General features: G+C 38.5%; 1 protein-coding gene across 3 annotated transcripts in view; it reads right to left on the reverse strand.

Annotated features, from left to right (window-relative positions):
• Positions 1-20,689, reverse strand: part of LOC106537730 (VPS10 domain-containing receptor SorCS1) — a 565,787-nt gene that overhangs the window by 163,651 nt on the left and 381,447 nt on the right. For all 3 annotated transcript variants that reach the window (XM_087725812.1, XM_087725810.1, XM_087725813.1), the window contains exon 5: positions 17,452-17,525. In XM_087725812.1, the coding sequence (XP_087581938.1) occupies positions 17,452-17,525 (74 nt within the window). The remainder of the gene's footprint in view (positions 1-17,451; positions 17,526-20,689) is intronic.

Below are 20,689 nucleotides of genomic sequence, written 5' to 3' on the forward strand. Positions count from 1 at the left end.
ATTCCAATAAAAGAGAACATATATATGTCAGGATTGAATGGTGGAGTCCTAGATGCTCTGGTGAGCTTGGTTATTTGCTTGCAGACGTACAATTACTTGGCTGTGTAACATTATCAATGCATTATTAACACTGATGACATAACCCAATTGGGTAATGAAAAGTCTACAAGCAAACATTCAAAGTCACAAAACACCAATGACTTTTCAGACTCCTGATTTTTGCCATCATAAGTTAACATCTCCTCTTTGAGTGTCCTATCCTCATAATTATTGTGCAGGTTTATAGCCAGGAAGAATAATAAGTCTCAAAATTAAATTCCTTAGCTTAGCACCACTTCTTCATTCGTTTAATACTGAGCATTATCATAATGTAACTCTGGTGGCAGGCAGGAGAAGACAGATGTCATGACATCTTTCAAAAAATGTACTGACCTAAATTAAGCTTAAAGCATATGTTAATATAATTAACAACCAAAATAAAGTCTAACTTGGCAAAACTTTCAACTACACTCCAGTTGGGATTGAAATGAATCCGCTTATGTCTTCATTCCTGCAGATAATGAGAAATTTGAAGATGTTGTCAGACCAATACTGAAAAAGCACTATCATTATTCATGGACAGCATAATCTTTTTTGTTCTTTATCCCTATATTTGTTTTTATTATTTATTTTATTTTAATTTAAATACTTCAATACTTTCAGCAGAAGTCCAATATTACAGGCGTAGTCTCAAGCATTACTCTTTATTTTTTGAGACTTGTACATTTAAAATTCATAACATGTTCAGATAAATAAACCAACAGAGAGCCTTCATACATAAATACGAATGATAATTTCATTATTTAAAACAATGTAAAACACTTTTATGATTAATTGCTATAGCCCTAGCTCTGATCTTCTCTGATAGGCGGCATTTTTTGCTACATGCTGGGTTACCTTGTGAGGTGTATCTGCCAACAAACAGCAGATTAAATCCCAGGCTGACAAAGACAGCAGTGAATAAATAAATTAGGTTCTGGAAATGAATCCTGGTAAAACAGAGTAGCTGAGGAGATTATGGAGGTTTATGATCTATAGCTCTGAGTTGGGTTGCACTACCCAGACAGACCCAGCACACAACTTTGGGGTTTTCCTAGATTCATGCCTCCTGCTTGAAGAGCAAGTAGTAGTTGTGGCTAAGAAAACCTTCACACAACTTTGTCTTATGCATCAACTGTGCCCTTTTCTGGATTGTGATTAGTCACTCATGCCTTGGTCATCTCCCACTTGGATTACTGCAATGCAGTCAACATGGGAATACGCTTAAAGAGTATTCAGAAGATACAATTAGTTCAGAATGCAATGGTGCAGACAGTTTTGAATGCCCCTGAGGTGGCACATTTAGCATCACTGTTATGTGAGCTGAACTGGCTACCAATCTGCTTCCATGTTCTATGTTATTAGTTATCATTTTTAAAGCCTTCTACGGCATGAGTCCAGAATATCTGCAGAACCATCTTCCCCCATAGGATTTCTCTGTCCTACTCATTATGGCAGAAGTGTCCTACTATGAACTCCATCAGCTAAGGAACATTGGCTGGTAGGATCCAGGAGAAGAGTCTTTTCTGCCATGGCCCCCAGATCTTGCCACTGAAGGCGAGATATGTCTTCTCTCTTTTAGCCTTCAGGAAAAATCTTAAAACTTGGGTATGTTGGCTGGCATGGACCTGAAGGAGAAGCTGTTGGCTGGAGGTGATTGATAACAGTAATAGAGAAAATACCACCACATCCTTGCTCTGGTTTTTAGTTTGTTTGAATTTTTGTAAATTTAATCTCTTTTTATATTCATAATTGTTTTGATATTTTATCATATTATAAGCCTCTCAGAGTCACCTCAAACCATAAGATGCCAAATAAATTTAATAATAATATAAATTTTATAAAATTGTAGAAAATGTACAATTCAGCAGATTATTGATCAGATCTTTAACCACAGATGTCACCAAATATAGTGACGTTCCCAAACACATATCCCTCTCTATCTTGCTTCCTAGTATGCTAAAAGCATTGGTTGTAACTGGAGGTTAAAAGAACTTATTTCAAGAGTTGATATATTTGAACCTATAAACATGCCAACATTCCTTCTCATTTTTTAATCACCTAGAACTATTTGGAGCAACCCATGCTCAAAATTGTACTCAGTTTTTACAACCAGTTCTCTAATTCAACCTTAAAACTTGATCTATACGATTATTCCATTGTAAAGCAATATGTTCAGCATACTGTAAGTAATTCCAAATGTGGCTATCTTCTTTAAGTTTTTATCTCCAGCTTGGTTGTAAAACGATACATCGATCAATATATCTTTATCTATATCATATATATCAACCTATATCAAATGATTGTCTTGTAGCAGTAATGGAGAGAAAATACTAACCTGTATCTCAATGTAAAAAGAGTCCTTTATTGCTAAGCAAATCTGTTGCTATTTCTAATCCTGACCCCTGTCCTTCCATTGTGTTTCTCAAAAGCACATATTATTTGCTATGACCCAGAAATTCAATAAAGCCATTGACACATACTGTTCCCTCTGCTATATTTATTTATGAGTGTGAAAAAGTCCTTAACTCTGCAAATCAGTAATGGAGAAGTGGTGCAAGAGAGTTAAACTTTTCATTTTATAATCAAACAAGAGACACAGATCTTCACACCCAATATTTCACCATTATCAACACATATTTTTTTCAGAGATGCAATTATTCACTCAATGTTTAAGGGAGTGACAAATCAATTCAGCACTATTGCCAAGAAAACAGCATGGATGTGCCTTAGCAGCTGAGCTTGACATGGAAAAGATTTAACTTATCCTGTTCAATATTGGTGTGCCAATGCACCAACTTGAACTCTGACTACCATATCATGCTGTTTTGGTAATTTATGTCCCTGTGTAGAATTTCAGGCTGGGCAAATAGAAACCAAGGCATTCAAACTGAACACAATTTTGTAATCCTTAGTCTTAGCATCTTATATTAGGCATTTTATTTTACAACTGTTAAAAAAAGTTTTCTTTTGCAATGCATAGGAAATGCTTCAGTTATTTCTATACATTCAGCAGTTCTAGAGGTCAATGCTTAAACAGTATTTGAAATTACTTCTCACATTTGTACATGCTAATTAACTCTTCAGCAGTTTTTGGCATACTTGCTAAATTTTGCCATAGGCACCCATTTTGATTAAAAATAATAAGAGCAATCTAATGCTTTTTAATATAAAAGTTGAAATCTCTTTACAAACCTCATAATAAACTTGTTCCATCCCACTTCATTTTACATATCTATCCCTTTTCCATGCAACAATATCCTTCCTGGAATTTAATTGGTCCCAAATTTACTTGGATTTAGCAGATCTATTAAAACCTGGCTGTTTCATCAGTCATGAGAGCAGTAGATATTATGTGTATTCCTTCCCCTCATCACCAAATTTGGGGTGTTTGTTTTTGACTCGTATTACCCTGGTGAAAGATTAATGCATTATTATACTGATGTTTGTCTTTTATTGTTTTAATTCCATTTACAGGTTTTTAGGTAAGTAAACTGCTCAGAGGATTCCCTTTTATGAGAAGATAGCTCATAAAATAAAAATAAATATCAGCAATTCATAGAAATCTGCAATGTGGAATGGAATTATTATTCCAATATTACAAATGGAATAGGCATGAGAATTATTGCAATTAGGTAAATAAATGGTTGATTTAATATTTAGAATCCCTTACTTCTACTTTCAATATTCTCATATCAAAGTCTTTTCCCGCTTAACATAACTACCTTAACTGTGATCCTATCAGTAGCCTAGCTTGTTCATTGGTTTGACAGTTTTAACAACATAAATATATTTAAAATATAACCCCAGTTTAAAAGGAATGATACAAGGAAATGATGTGGAAACAAATAGACTTTTCCTAAGGAGTCTATGACAACTATGAGTTGCATTACAAGACATGTAGCAAAAGAATGATATGTTCTCCTGTTTGGCCTCATGTCCTCTGTCCTAGCAAGCATGGCCTTAAAATGAAATATTGTGTGACTTTTGGAGAGTCTTCTTTTTGAGCTTTTCTTTGTTTTCTTTTGAAGGGAGGGGTGTTTTAATAAAAGTAATCATTCAATTTTTCATGTATTGAGATCCTTTAAATTGGCTGTTTCTTTCCCTCACCTGTTGACACATTCAACAGTCATAGGATGGTGGCAAGACAAGATCCTGTATGGGATATACCACCAACAGATATCTAACATCGAGAAATTCTTCCAATGGCTGGAAAGGGCTTGGCTAAAAAAATCAACTCTAAGGCGCTGATCATAGCAACACCAGAACAGGCAACAAAACAGCACCAGATCCAGAGGCACAGGGATCTACCATACTAGATGTGCATAGATGCTTCTGAGATAATTCAATACATAGTGACAGGGTATAAGATGCAGACAGGAACAGCACGCCCTGAATGGCACAAACCAAGTAGTGCACAAGTACATCTGCATAATATATGGGATTGTCCCTACAAGTTCAAATGGAAATTCCATTTGTGGAGAATAACAGGGCTAAGATTCTATAGGACTTTCATATCCAGATGGACAGGAGAAATACTGGCCAATCACACAGATATTGTGGGAGTGGACAAGGACCAGAAGACAGCAAAAATAATAGGTGTAACAGTGCCAAGTGACAGCAATATCCAGAAAAAAATATGAAAAGTTGGAGAAGTACCAGGACCTGAAGGAGGAACTCAACAGATGTGAAAAGTAAAAGCCAAATGGTGATTGGAGCACTTGGAGCTGTGACTTCTAAACTGATAGAGTGGCTCCAGCAAATCCCAGATCCATACAACTGCAAGGCTAGGAACATCTATACAGCTAAAAAAAATACTACACAGAACCCTAAAACTCCTAGGCTTCTGATAGAGGAAATCATATTGAGGAAGATGCATACCTCTTATAGGGATCCAAAAGGATTTATTAACATATATGTTAAGAAAATGCAATGGAGCCTTTAACACTAAGCTTAAAAATGAAACCTTTATTACACAACACTTTGATTTAATTTGCGTTCATCTTTTTAATGTTATACACAATTCTGATTGAAAAAAATCAAATAATGTTATGCTTGTAATACTGACATCCTAATTTGTACTTGCTATTGATAGAATATTTTTTTCTTTTGTTTGTTTGTTTATTTATTTATTTATTAGACTTATATACCGTTTCATAGGGCTTTCAGCCCTCTCTAAGCGGTTTACAAATTTTTTAGAAAATTCAGTCAGCAACTTGCCCCCACAGTCCGGGTCCTCATTTCACCCACCTCGGAAGGATGGAAGGCTGAGTCGACTTTGAGCCTGGTGAGATTTGAACTGCTGAGCTGCAGATCACAGGCAGCTAAAGTGGCCTGCAGTACTGCACCCTAACCACTGCGCCACCTTGGCTCTTATTTATTTATTTATTTATTTATTTATTTATTTATTTATTTATTTATTTATTTATTTATTTATTTTATTTATTTATTTATTTATTTATTTATTTATTTATTTAGTTTATTTCTAAAACTGTAAGTTAAAGTATATAAATAAAAGAATGTTAATAAATTTTATTTATAAACACTATTGAAATAGTAATTTATATTATTATTATACTAAGATCAATAACAATATCATAAAATGGGTAAAAATAAAAAAATGTGGGAAAAATATTGAGATTGAAAAGCTAGTCTTTCTGATGTTGAAAATATGCAATTTCATATACACATAGGCCTAAGAACATTTTTTGCTATAATTTTGTTGAAGATACCAAGAAACATAAACAATTGATATGTGTTTCTTTTCCTACATTTCTTTATTTTTCCAATTGTCATGTCCTCCTTTGATTGTTCAGGTATCTAATAACTCTAACGATGAGATGAAGTTATATGGTGGATAGTTTAAAGCCTAAACTATTTAGTTTAGACTAAATATTAGTCTAATTATTAAAGCCTCAATTATTTAGTTTAGATTTTAAACTAAAATGCAGCCTGACTTAGAAGTACAGACAGATTGAATTTCAGAATGGGATAAAGGGAATAGATGAAAATGGATACAGAAATATTTTGTCCAATCTTAATGTACCTCAACCTACATTCAATGAGGCAATGACAGGGCACAACATTCTAAAAGTCTAACCTAAATAATGTATTTATTTTAAAAAAACCTTATCTAAAATGTTTCTCATTAACTCAGTCTCTAATATGCTCAATATATAAACCATAATAATGCTATTAAATAAAACACAAATGTAACACAGAGATACCATAAACTAAGCATAAGGAAAAGTCTGAACAAAAAAGATACATTTTCAAAGGCGATAATCATCTTCTCCTACACCATTTCCTCTGAAGGCTGTTTTGCTACAGAAGATTAGTAAAAGAAAGAAAAAGACTTGTATTTCCTTCATTGAAATTACCTTCAAAGCATAATTATTCCTACATGTTTTGCCCTGTGACAATAGAATCACAAACTATCCATGTTTAATTGATGCAATTTGATTGGTGGGAATATTGCCTTTGGTGGTTCATTTTCTTTCAACTTCAGTAGGCCAACAAATAACTTCCTAAAACTATATTGAAAGCTCAGCATGTTGTAACTCCCCTTGTTAAAATGTGACATTTCTTTATAGAATACCACAATTTAAAGACTGAATAGAACCAGTTTTAAAGCTGTATTTTCCCCGCGTAAGATGTTGATTATCCTGGTGGGAATTCTGGGATTTGTCATTCAGTGTAACTGGAAGGTATCACATTGAAAAAACTGTTAGGGCAGGGAATATGCAGTGCAGTGTCAATCAGGGGAAGGGATCCATGAGCACTAGAGGAGCAGTGTGATTTCTTCTCTTTTGTAAATAGGAAGTCATTTGGGCCATCCTTGCCTAAATTATCATATTATATCTAAACTTGGAAGCTTGGGAAAAATCAGGGGAGCTTAATTATTCCTTGAATAAGGGTTTTAGTCCTGGTTTTTCTGTATTTGAAATTGGTTAATAAGTAACTCAGAAGTCAAATATAATAAGCTTTAATATGGCATCTAAAAATAGATCATGCTTGAATGACGAAGTAAATCCCTAAGACAAAAGAAATGGAATAGATTTTTGCAAGGCGTTTTCACCAAATAGAGTGCAACAACTTTGGTGTCCCAATGGAGAACAAAGTGCCAAATAGAGCATATGCTTCTCCGGTCACCTCAGGAGGCAAAGATGTTACACAAACATTTCTAGCTTGCTTACAGAACTTGCCGGAGGCCTGGACTGATGCCTTTAGATATAAAGGTTCCTTCATTTGTGCTGGCAGCAACATCTTTTAATTACAGAGAATTCAAAACATTTTGTTGTACAGGTCCTCTGGCACATAGAAGCATAATTCATCCTGCTCTGTATTGTGGTGGCCCACCTATCTTAGTCTACTCAGAGAACCAACCTTTTCAAATACAAAAGCAATGGAACACCTTACCCTAAGGCACTAACCTTGACCCAGACTTCCTTAAATCAAAGACCACTTGGCCATAAAAATGTTTCATGAAGTCCTAGTTTTATGGAGCTCCAGATAAACTGCCAGCCCACACTCACTTGTTCTATGAATAAGCTATGAAATGTATCTATTTTTATTTATTTTCCCATGAACTTGTCCTTTACTGTGGCTTTTTATTTCAACTCAACCAAATGATTTCCCCAGATGTGCTGTCATGGTGTCACTTTGATTGGCAAGTTTTACATCAGCCTCCAGCAAATGCTCATTGTAATGAAAAAACTTGAATTACTTATATGTGGGGGAGCAGGGGCGGAGCAGCAGCCGGTGCAGCTGGAGCGTGTTTGCAGTAGTGCCTCCCAGTTTTATTTTATTTTATCTATTTTTAGTACTCCTACTGGATTCTTTTTTATTTAATTAACATTTTTTGGTGGAGTTAACAGCGTAGAACATAATACAAACAAAAACTTTTCTGCCGAAGAATTAAATAAGCATGGGAAAAAGAAAGAAACGCCATGGCACCAGCCCAGGATCTCTCCCTCCAGTGAAGACAGCAAAACAACCAAGAATTGAGGAGCTCTTTGTTGGCAAGAGATCTGTAAGTAAAACTAACCCCCTCCCCATCTCCAACAATCTGGAGAGATTAGAACAGGACTGCCAAAAAGATATGGCAAATCAGCATTTACTAGACTTTTCCGATCTGGTGGTGGTGGAACAAAATGAAAGCCAACTCTTATCACAAACAAGTAGCCCAATAACTTCCTTTATGGAGTCTAAGTTAAAGACTAAAAAGGCAAAGAACAACCAGATAATTCAGAGTATGGAGAGTTTACCCTGGGAAAATTCAACCGAGTTCATGCCAAAGCAATGCCTTCTCACAGCGCAAACGGTGGTTTCAATATTTGAACAATTTATTGCCATCCAACATGATGTAGAGTCTAGTCCAGAATGCGGCCGCACGAGCGATCGTGGGTGCACCTCGCTTCACCCACGTAACACCTATCCTCTGCGAGCTGCACTGGCTGCCTGTTGATCTCCGGGTGCGCTTCAAGGTGCTACTTATCACCTACAAAGCCCTTCATGGTACTGGACCTGGGTACTTGAGAGACCGCCTACTGCCAATTACCTCCACTAGACCGATACGATCGCATAGATTAGGCCTCTTCCGAATTCCATCATCCAGCCAGTGTAGACTGGCAACTACCCGGAGGAGAGCCTTCTCGGTGGCTGCTCCGACCCTCTGGAACGAACTCCCCGTGGAGATTCGGCCCCTCACCACCCTCCAGTCCTTCCGCGCCGCTCTAAAGATCTGGCTGTCCCGGCTGGCCTGGGGTTAAGAGTCTAATCCCACTCGAATTGTGTGACTGTTGTGTTTTCTTTTTAATATGTTGTATTGTCTTCATGTTGGAAAATTGTTTGTCTCCCCCCCCCCTTTTTTTGAACTGTGAGCCGCCCTGAGTCCCCCCAGGGAAAAGGGCGGCATACAAATAAAGGGAAAATGAAATGAAATTGAAAAAAGATTTAGCTGTTTTTCTTCAAATACAATATTGGGCCCCAAGTACTCCCACTAAAGTTCTGGCAGAAGATTTGATTAACTCCCATTTGCAGGATAAGGAAAAGGAAATAGAGCAAAGAGCCAGAGGAACAGTTAAAGAGACAGATAAAAGGAGGCAGTCCTCTCAGAAAAACAGTCCCCCCCCCCCAGACAAGGCAATGAGAAGAAAAGGTATCAATAAAGAAGAAATCAGGAAAGAATCCCTCCCTCAATTACAACAATCACATCGCTCACTACAAACACAAAGGATAGCTTTTAGAATCCATTTCAATGGACTTCAGCTTCTTCACTATCACAGGACCATGATTGACCTCCGTGCTGTGGAGTGGTTACCTGAGGCCCCAAATTGGAAGCGGATCCTTCTGTCTTTCAAACAGCTCACCATACAGATGTTATTCAAGATGAAGGCATTTTTAGCCTCCTTCCAAATCTTGAATCCTTAATTTTAAACTTGAATTCGGTTCTCAGTAACAGATCACTAGCTCACCCCAAAATGCTAGTTTCAAAAACAAAAAAAATGGTTTGATAGAGATTTTGTTCAACTAAAAAAGATATATAATGAGGAATACAAGAAAAGTAAAAGTGCCCCCTCCGAGGAGCACACTTACTACTTAAAGCAGCTGAAAGCACAATATAAGAACCTTCTAAAAGAAAAGAAAAGTGCGGCCTTGAAGGAGTCTTGGCATAGACTAATTACAGCAGTCAGGACAAAAAATACATACTTTTTTTGGTACATCATCAGGGGACTGGAAAAACCTCCCCTACCCCCAACAAATCAGATTCTGATTCATGCCTGGGAAGAGTATTTTAGGGAGCTTTATACAGATCCTGACTATGTAACCAAGGAGAGCTAAGCTAGTTTGGACCACACTCCTCACTGGCCCCGTTACACCAGAAGAGATATCCCGGTTGATTGGAGCCCTAAAGGCTAATAAGGCACCCGCAGCTGATAATGTCCTGCCAGAAATAATTAAAAAGAATGCCAGTTGGTGGGCTTCACTTTTAGCATCACTGTTTACATTTATAGACAAAACAGGCCATATGCCTAGAGATTGGGGAGTAGCAATTATCATACCAATTTATAAAAAAGGGAATAGAAATGACTCAGGCAACTACAGACCCATTAGTCTTCAAAGCTTTATTAGTAAACTGTATGCCAAACACCTAAATTATAAACTTCAAGATTGGCTAATTTCAGGGGGGATAAGCAAAGACGAACAAGCCGGTTTTAGAGAAAGAAGATCGATGGTGGATCATATCTTGGTACTCCACCATTTAGTACAAAAATACACACATAAAAAGAAATCCTCTCTTTTTGTGGCCTTCCTGGATTTTAAACAGGCCTTTGATTCAATATCCAGGATCACCCTCTGGGAGAAGTTAAAATGCACCACTATTGATAAACGCCTCCTCTTCCTCATACAAAAATTGTATGCCAATTCCACCCTGAAAGTGAGGTGCAATCCCCAAGGGAGTTTAACCAGCTCAGTAAGGGTACAAAAAGGGGTACAGCAGGGTTGCATCCTGTTCCCCTCCCTCTTCAACTTCTATATTAATCCCCTGATTGATCTTTTACAGAATCCTGATTTCCATCCTCCTAACCTAGCACAACGCAGTGCCAATTCTCTTATATGCTGATAACGCCGCTATCATTTCACAAACCCCCATAGGACTGAAGAGAGCAATTAGGGCAACACTCGGCTATTGCAGGCAAAACAAGCTGGTCCTTAACTTCGATAAATCAAAAATTTTAGTTTTTGCTAAAAGACCAAGCCAATACTCATGGAAATTGGAAGGATATAGTTTGGAACAGGTTAGAACATTTAGATACCTTGGTGTGGTTTTCCACTCGCAAGGGACATGGAAGGCACACCTGGATCACACATTGCAAGTAGCCATTAGGTCCTCAAATGCAATCAAACATTTCTTTTATACAGGTGGAGGTCAGTTAGTACCTTCTGCCTTAAAACTTTTTGAGGCCAAAACATTGGCACAAATTCTTTATGGGGCACAAACAGGAATCCTTGCAAAGAGAGACTTGTTAGAAACCATACCAACAAAATTCTTGTGGGCCATCTTAGCTGCACCCAATGGAACTCCAAATGCCCAGTTAAGAATTGAGACAGGCATGCCTCAAATTCAAGTAAGAGCCTGGAAGATGATGATCATTTATTGGCTTAAAATGCATTTCTTTCCAGAGGGACTGTTCTCACTAGTGTTGACTGACAATTTCCCTTCCCCCTGGAAACAAGCAATTGATCACAAGCTGGACTCTTATCGGCTCTCACCATTATTCTTAATGTCCCTAGGCTTTGAGCAAGCAAAGCAAGTAGTAATTAATAGAATGAGGGACATGGAGTTCCAAGAAGAACTAAATAGGTTGCCTCTCCACAGTAGGGACAGAATCAAACAGGGTGTGTGGGAATCAGCAAGATATAGCAATAGCAATAGCAGTTAGACTTATATACCGCTTCATAGGGCTTTCAGCCCTCTCTAAGCGGTTTACAGAATCAGCATATTGCCCCCAACAACAATCCGGGTCCTCATTTTACCCACCTCGGAAGGATGGAAGGCTGAGTCAACCCTGTGCCGGTGAGATTTGAACCGCCGAACTGCAGAACTGTAGTCAGCTGAAGTAGCCTGCAGTGCTGCATTTAACCACTGCGCCACCTCGGCTCTAAATGACCTGATCTCCCCAAAACAAAGAATAGCTTTCTTCAGAGCCAGATTTAACATTCTTCCTTCAGCACTCCTGCAGGGCAGGTATAAGAGAACACCTATAGCAGAACGTGTTTGTATATGTGGTAAAGGAGAAGTGGAAGATAATTCACATGTTCTATTACACTGCGAGCTATACAGAGCTTGTAGGTCTGCACATATTCTCCCTTTATTAGAGAGATTGCCAGGGAGGGAAGACAATTTTTATCTAGGCTTTCTCCTCCAGGACACTAACCCGGTTACCCGTATGCAGTGGCAAAGTTCTGTGCTGCTGCAATGTCTATAAGAAAAAAATTGGCTACAGAAGTATGGTACCATGTTGTACCAATTATCTGGACATACCTTTAACAATCTTTGGACCATTATGTTATTATCCACTTTTAATGTCAATACTTTTTAATTATATTTTAATGTTAGTATTTTTTAATATAGTGTAAAAACTAATGTATATTGCTGGTCTTTGACCGTAATAAAGATCTTACTTACTATATGTAATTTTTGCAAACATAACTACATCACCTTGAATCATCAGTTTGATTTCACAGATAAGAAGATATTAAGTTCAGTCTAACAAGTAAGGTCAAATTGTTAAAAGTAGCTTTTAAAATTCTGAGACATGCATGTTGCTATCAGAATGCAAATCAGTCTGGATATATATTTATTTAACAAGTGTACATATCAATAACGATATTAGTAATGATAGTTGCAATCTAAAGAAAGCTTTGAAAGTATTTTTAGAAACTCTCACTATGCCTCAGGGTGTTCTTAGATGCCACATAAATGAGTATTTACAAGTCATTTGGTCTGACTGTAGAAGAAAAGAGCAGCACCTCCTTCTCTTATAACCATTTTTTACATTTATTGATATATGCAACAGAATTATTTGTGCATATCACATTTACTGTTTGAACTCTATTAGGACTAGGAAGAATAGATGTGATGACATCAGGACTTTAGATCAGAAATCTTTTACTGAAGAGCAGGACACTTCTTCATCAATAGCTCTATTCTGAAGATAAATTTCAAAGAAATGTAGTTTATGGAATAGAATACTTTGGGTAATATAATAGGATTTTGGACTGGCTTCTCTACTGTACCTCAGAAGACATAATCCAACCAATTACACTACTGACCTCACATTTGCTTTTGCATTTACTTTCAACTCATCAGTTCCTCACCCTGAGCTTATTTCTGTTTGCTTTCCCTTCCATCTCCCTGTCTTTCCCCATTTATTGAGTGTTCATCTACTCAATTCCCTGGCAAGAAAAATGACATTCAGGGTTTGTCAATTTTATAGCATAGTACCATCTGGACCACAAACTGTCACCCTTCCCTAAATCCCAAAGCAAATGACTTCTTTTCTTGTTTATGCTATCTAGCCTTATGGTGACTTTTCCTTTATCCCAATGGCTGAATTTCTGCACAAGCATTTCTGGATAATCTGTTTAGGAAGAATTGTCTGAGGCTGAAAATGTTGATTTAAAAGATGATCTGAGTTCCAAATGGCACATAGTCAGCTGAAGAAGACCTCTGCTTATTACTTCAGAGATATCAGGGTTGTGTGTGAGAACATTCTAAAAAAGAATGGGATAATTTAGAATAAAGTTTACCTTCATAGGACAAATAGTTCTAAACTTTAGAAAGAAAATAACATTACTGTCACTTTGAATGTACACTAGTTGGCATACATTAAAATAAAATTGCATTGCAGGCAGCTCTCAAAGTGTCACCACCTCCAATATATATCACATAAACATGACTAAATAAATAAATAAATATCCAGATACCCACATAAATTATATGACACAGAGAAACAACACAATCTAGTTTGGATGTATACATGTACATGGCAATAAAAATGAATCTTGAGAGTTTACTAGACGGATGGCATAGGGAACAAAGCTGTTACAAAATCTGGGAGTCCTATTAGAAACATCCTCCCAGAAGGGAGCAACAGAAAGAGACCATGAAGTGGGTGTGGGGGGTTGCTAACAATGCATTGAGCTCTAAGCACATAGCACTTATAAGCAGTAATTCTGAATAATAGGAAGCAAGCTTCCTATAATCTTCTTAGCTGTCCTTACCACTCTCTGTATGGACTTTCTACCTGAGGCACTGCTGCCACCAAATCAAACAGTGATGCAGTTTGTTAAAATGTTCTCAATTGTACCTCTGTAAAAAGTGGCCAGGACAGAAGGAGAAAGATGTGCTTTTCTTATCTGACACAGGAAATACAGAAACTGGTTTGCATGCTTCACTAAGGATGGTGTGTGGCCGCCACTATGCCAACCAAGAACAAAATGCTTTTCTAGGAGACTGATTAAGATTTTCATTAGATAGATGTCTCCATTTTTGGCTTTTTTCTTAGTGTATTTTTGGAAATTATAATTGAGTAATAACAATTACTATGTAGCCATTAAAACAAGAAGCATTGGTGAAAATAAAAAAAGGTCTTAGTTATTTTTTCACATGATATGATAAGATATTTGCAGAAAGTAGATGAGTAATTAGAGCATAATATTGGAAGGGGCTAAGATACAGGATCATGAAACAGAAATAGATGTTGATTGAAAGAAACTCAAGTTAAAAACACTGTAAAAATACCTTATCACAGAATAGCCAGATCCTTCAAGTTGGAAAGCAGAATAAGAAGAGTATTGAAATTTTGAACATTCATTTGGAGAACATTTCTGTGAATATTGTGGACAGATAAGTAAATAAACCAATGGATCATTACACTGGGTTCTCACTAGAGGCACACATGCCCAGGATCAATTATTGTACTTCAGACACATTATGTGAGATCCTAGTGTTGTAGATGTTTGGAAAGGTGAAAGGAGGAAAAAAGAAATACATGACCAGCAGCAAGATAAATGTACTTAGTTATCATGGCAATGGGTAAACCGTTGAAAGATCTGAAAGATCAGGTTAGGAATAAATTATCAGGAAGAAAAACTTTATGTGATGTCTCTAACAGTTGACACCAACTTGATAGAACACAATCAAATCTAACCACCACACTGTAAACAAATAAGTGTAAAATAAATTGAATATATACAGACAAACTCATACACTAGATCTTCTGTAATGATATTTAAATGGATCACTAAATGGATTAGTGATTTTTTAGTCTACCTAAGAGAAACTTAAATTGTTTTAACTGTTTTAACTTAGTATGAAATTTTATATGATCCCATACTCATCTGGCATGGATAGCTTTAATAAATTCAATTAAATAATATAATTAATAATCTGTGACTATATCTTATGGCCATTTAATTAATTGCTGTGAAGTGTGATCTGTAATAAATAATCAAGACCATATTATTCAAACATGCTTCATATTGCCTAAACCTTAAATATACCTGTTCCTGGCATTTTCCTTTTCTGTCCGACGAACTCATCTAGTATTATGAAAAATCCAGTAGAAATGTTCTCACATAGGAACACCACCATTCAAATTATAATTGACAGGACAGTTTAATCTACATATTTATGAACCCTAACCAAGTACTTAGTAGTTCCTTCTGAAGTAGAAGAGTATCAAGAAACTCTACAAGGAAAAAGATGGAATATCATTCAATGTTTATACATTAATTTGGAACAATATGAAAAATTGTATAAAGAACTCACACTGGAATCAAACATAGAGACTCCAAAATCTATATTCTTTTTTTAAAAAATTGTTAACTGAAACTAATTTTATAACCCAAAATGGTGAAGCGTGCTAAACAAACATCAAAACATCAATTTTATTTCCCATAAAATTGGGAACACAGAAGGAATGGACAACAGAAATATGGCAAGCAGCAATTTCTGTAAAATTATAGAACTCACTTGGAAACTCATTAAAGGTGGTAGTTTTGTCTATCTATCTAAACTGTATGTGATTACATCTTTCTCCCAAACTGTATATTTCATCATAGGGTATATTTTTAAAGGTAGTTTTGGAAAGAATTGTGAAAATCCTGTTCCAGAACTGAACATAAAGTAATTCTTTTTCTTTTGCCAATTTTGTATTTATTCTCTTCTTTCAATCCTGTGTTTTCTTTGCCCCTATTTCTACAAATGTAAAAAAAAACATATGAATCTAAGGCAGTCAAATTGTTATCTAAATCAACTATTTTAAATTTTCAGAAGATATCAGAAAACTACTCCTTTTCTCTTTCCCACAGATAACTTCGGGACTTGTAAAGAAAACATGAAAATAATGTGGAGATAACTATTTAAAATAACGTATTTTTTCAGAGTATAAGACATCTTTTTCCCTCAAAAAGGAGGCTGAAAATCTGGGTACATCTTATACACTGGATACAGCATTTTTTGCTTCCCAAAACCCCATCCCTTCACCAAAATGGCCATGCAGAGACTTTAGGAGGCTTTCAGAGAGCTCCTGGGGGCTGAAGAGGGCAAAAATGAGCAAAAACTGGGCTGTTTTTTCCTCAATTTTGTCCTCCAGCCCCCAGGAGCACTCTATAAGTCTCCTAAAGGCTATACCTCCACATTTTTTGACAAAAAACTGACCTGTTTTTATGAAAAATGGGCCGCTTTTTGCTCGTTTTTGACCCCCCCCCTGGAGCACTCTACAAGTCTCCTAAAGGCTATTCATACCCTTCCTTTGAAAAAAAAACCTAGGTCTGTTTTCGCGAAAAATGGGCCATTTTTGGGAGGTCTGAAGAGTGCAATTTTTTTTAATTTGCCTCTCTAAAATCTTGGTGTGTCTTATATCCTGGTGTGTCTTATACTCTGAAAAATATGATACATTATTTCACAGGGGGAAAATCTCAGAAAGAATATTACAATGGACTCCTTAATATCAGTATTTATAAATGCCTCTGTGTTATCCTAAAACAGTTATAGTGAACCTTTTTTACTTCGGATGCCAAAAGTATGTGTGCTCACACCCATAATTTAAAGCCCCTCCCATACTGTTCCCCCTGCACATGCGTACGTGACTCTCCCTGCTGTCCCGTGCATGCGTGCACAGCTTTTTTGGAGCCTCGGGAGGCAGAAATGGCCTGTTTTCTGACTTCCGATGGGCCCAGTTTTTGCCCTCCCCGGGCTCCAGCGATTTTCCTGGAACTTGGGGATGGTGAAAACGGCCCTCCCCAAGCTCCAGGAAAGGCCCTCCAGAGACTGAAAATGCCCTCCCAGAGCCTCTGTGAGAGCCCTGGCATTGACTGGAGACTCCTGGGAAGGGAAGGGCAGCATGGGCAGGCCAGCCAAAATTCAGCTGGCCAGCTCTCACATGCCAGCACGCGCTTGTGCACACATGCACACTGGAGTCAAGCTAGGGCAATGGCTCACGTGCCCACTGATATGGCTCTGCATGCCACCTGTGGCACACATGCCATAGGTTCTCCATCATGGTCCTAAAACATTCATGTATTCATAAACTATATTCCTACATTAAACAATATGGCTACATAAACAGGAACCAAAGCTTTGGTTTTCCGGTATATAGAACATTTCAAAAAAGTATGCAGTCATAGAATTGCAACTTTTTTCTAAAAAATAAAATAAAAAACACACACACAAAATAGCCTAAAAAGACATTGGAAGATATCTGGGAGCTTATTATAAAGACTCAAATTCAATAAATTAATTATATTGTTCATTGTTAGAAAAGGACGTGTGATAGGAGAAAAAATATTTTTTTCACTTACCAGTAGAATCTATTTGGGGTTATGGATTCTTGTAGAAGTAGCCATCTTCTTCCAAATTCAACTGAACTGTACAACTAAGAAGAAACATTAAAAGAAATACAGTGTCTTAATCTTCTGCCAAACATTCATCCTGTTTTAATTCTCTTAAAGTTTTATGATGTGAATGATTACCCAGATTGTTTTTAACTCTCAGTCTCCTTTTTCACACCTGCCAAGAAGGTTTACAAAAATATTCTCTAAACAAGCATCTTTATAATCTAAAAATATGTTCTATAAAATGTTTCTTTTTAATTATCTCCTATCACTTTAGCTGTCTAATGTGAAAAATGTGTGCAGCAGCACTGCTGCCCAAATCATAAAAGATTTGCTTTAACATGAGATGACAAAATACACTGATTGTTGTCATAGGTTTGTTTTAGAATGGGTCAAATACTCAAATAAATGCACTTGTTATATCTGATATAGATTTAACAGTGTAATACACTTTTTCTACCTGCAACTTCTTCCATTTTACTCTGGAATCAAAGTGTTCCCTAGATTTACCAAAATTTTATTTCTTGAAAACAAAGTAGGGTTTTTTTCTGTCTCACATTCATGTCTTTTAGAAAGTCTTTGGAATTTGAAGTGATGGAAGATGCCAGTAAGGTTATTATTGGAAGAAGGGGACTGGTTGATACGTGTATTTTCCTCATTTTGTTTCTCCTGCTTCCTGAATATCCAGGTTTGTGATTTGATAGTAGCTGTTCCCTGATAACATTTTTCTTTGGAATATAACTGCAAGATTAGAAATGTTGGGGAAGAAATATATAAAGAAAAACAGAATACAGGTAGTCCTTGATTTATAACAATTCATTTAGTGACTGTTCAAAGTTACTATTCTGACCTAGGCTTCCTGAGACAATAAAAAAACACATGCTTAGTCCCCCAAACCCTCTTTTTTATTTCAATGGCTGTGAATTATGTTCATTCAAAGCCCGTAATGAGTCACAAATAGTTTGTAAAGAGTCCAACAGAAGCCTGCCAAAGTCTTTCAGGATAAGGCTGATAAGCACCCACCTTTATCTCCCTTGAAATGTGGCCGAAGACCTAATTGGCAATTAGATTTGCAAGGCCACATGGAGCAGAGTCAAAATGAAGCTTCAGAATTAAACTGACCAGAACAAACAAAGTTGCTTCTTGCAAAAGCTCGTGTGCCTTTGCTCCTCCTTAATGTCTTATGGGAGGGACCATCATCTCCAAGCCTTACTCCCGAGTTTCAGTTTATTACATTTATATGCTGCCCTTTTCCCCCGAAGGCGACTCAGGGCGGCTCACAACTCAACCAGGGAAGGGGAATACAGACAAAAAATTTAAAAAACAAAGCATAACAATGCATAATTTAAAAATATACAACAGTCGTACCATTCGAGACGGGGGCAACAGCTCTTTAGCCCCAGGCCTGTCGGAACAGCCAGGTTTTAAGGGCCTTGCGGAAGGCCTGGAGGGTGGTGAGGGTTCGAATCTCCACGGGGAGTTCATTCCAGAGGGTTGGAGCAGCCACAGAGAAGGCTCTCCTCCGAGTAGTCGCCAGTCGACACTGGCCGGCGGATGGAATTCGGAGGAGGCCTAATCTGTGGGATCTGATCGGTCTAGTGGAGGTAATTGGCAGCAGGTGGTCTCTCAAGTACCCAGGTCCAATACCATGAAGGGCTTTATAAGTGACGACTAGCGCTTTGAAGCGTATCCGGAGACCAATAGGCAGCCAGTGCAGCTCGCGGAGGATAGGTGTTATGTGGGTGAACCAAGGTACACCCACGATCGCTCGCGCGGCTGCATTCTGGACAAGCTGAAGTATCCGAATACTCTTCAAGGGCTGCCCCATGTAGAGCACGTTGCAGTAGTCCAGTCTAGAGGTCACAAGGACGCGAGTGACTGTTGTGAGGGCCTCCCGGTTCAGGTAGGGACGCAACTGGTGCACCAGGCGAACCTGGGCAAATGCCCCCCTGGTCACAGCCGACAAGTGGTGTTCAAAAGTCAGCTGTGGGTCCAGGAGGACTCCCAAGTTGCGAACCCTGTCTGAGGGGCGTACTGTTTGACCCCCCAGCCTGAGAGATGGAATACTTGGCCAATTAGTAGGAGGGAAACACACCAGCCACTCGGTCTTATCTGGATTGAGTACAAGCTTGTTAACCCCCATCCAGTCCCTAACAGCCTCGAGGCACTGGCACATCACGTCAACCGCTTCACTGAGTTGGCACGGGGCGGACAGATACAGCTGCGTATCGTCCGCATACTGATGGTATTTTATCCCGTGCCGTCGAATGATCTCACCCAGCGGCTTCATGTAGATATTAAACAGGAGGGGGGACAGGACCGAACCCTGTGGCACCCCATAATTAAGGGGCCTAGGGGTCGATCTTTGCCCTCCGACCAACACCGACTGCGACCTGTCCAAGAGGTAAGAGGAGAACCACTGTAGGACGGTGCCTCCCACCCCCACCTCCCGCAGTCGTCACAGAAGGATACCATGGTCGATGGTATCGAAGGCCGCTGAGAGGTCAAGGAGCACTAGGATGGAGGCATAACCTCCATCCCTGGCTCTCCAGAGATCATCAATCAATGCGACCAAAGCGGTTTCCGTGCTGTAGCCAGGCCTAAATCCCGACTGGAAGGGATCTAGATAATCGGTTTCCTCCAAGGACCGCCGGAGCTGAAAGGCTACCACTTTCTCAACAATCTTCCCCACGAAGGGGAGGTTGGAGACTGGACGATAGTTGTTTAAGACGGCTGGATCCAAAGATGGCTTCTTCAGAAGGGGTCTCACCACCGTCGCCTTTAGAGCGGGGGAAAGAACCCCTCCCGAAGGGAGACGGTAATAACCGCCTGGATCCAGCCGCGTGTCACCTCCCTGCTGTTAGCGACCAGCCAGGAGGGGCACGGGTCCAGTACACATGTGGAGGCACTTACAGCTCCCATGGCCTTGTCCACGTCCTCAGGGGTAACAGCTTGGAAATCAATCCAGTGATGTCCTTCCAGATTCTCCCCTGGTGCCTCGGCTGGCTCTGCACAATTGGAGTCCAGGTCCGTCCGAAACTGAGCAACTTTATCCACGAGGAATTGGACGTAATCCTCAGCTCTGCCCTGCAAAGGATCACCCGTATCCCTCCTATTTAGGAGGGAACGGGTTATCCTGAACAGGGCGGCTGGGCGCGACTCAGCGGAAGCAATCAGAGGGGCAATATGTGTTCTTTTGGTCATC

This window comes from Thamnophis sirtalis, unplaced genomic scaffold, assembly GCF_051295495.1.
Source record: "Thamnophis sirtalis isolate CommonGarterSnake01/CBP01778 unplaced genomic scaffold, rThaSir2_p1.2 scaffold_11, whole genome shotgun sequence".
In the NCBI taxonomy this organism is placed as follows: Eukaryota; Metazoa; Chordata; class Lepidosauria; order Squamata; family Natricidae; genus Thamnophis; species Thamnophis sirtalis.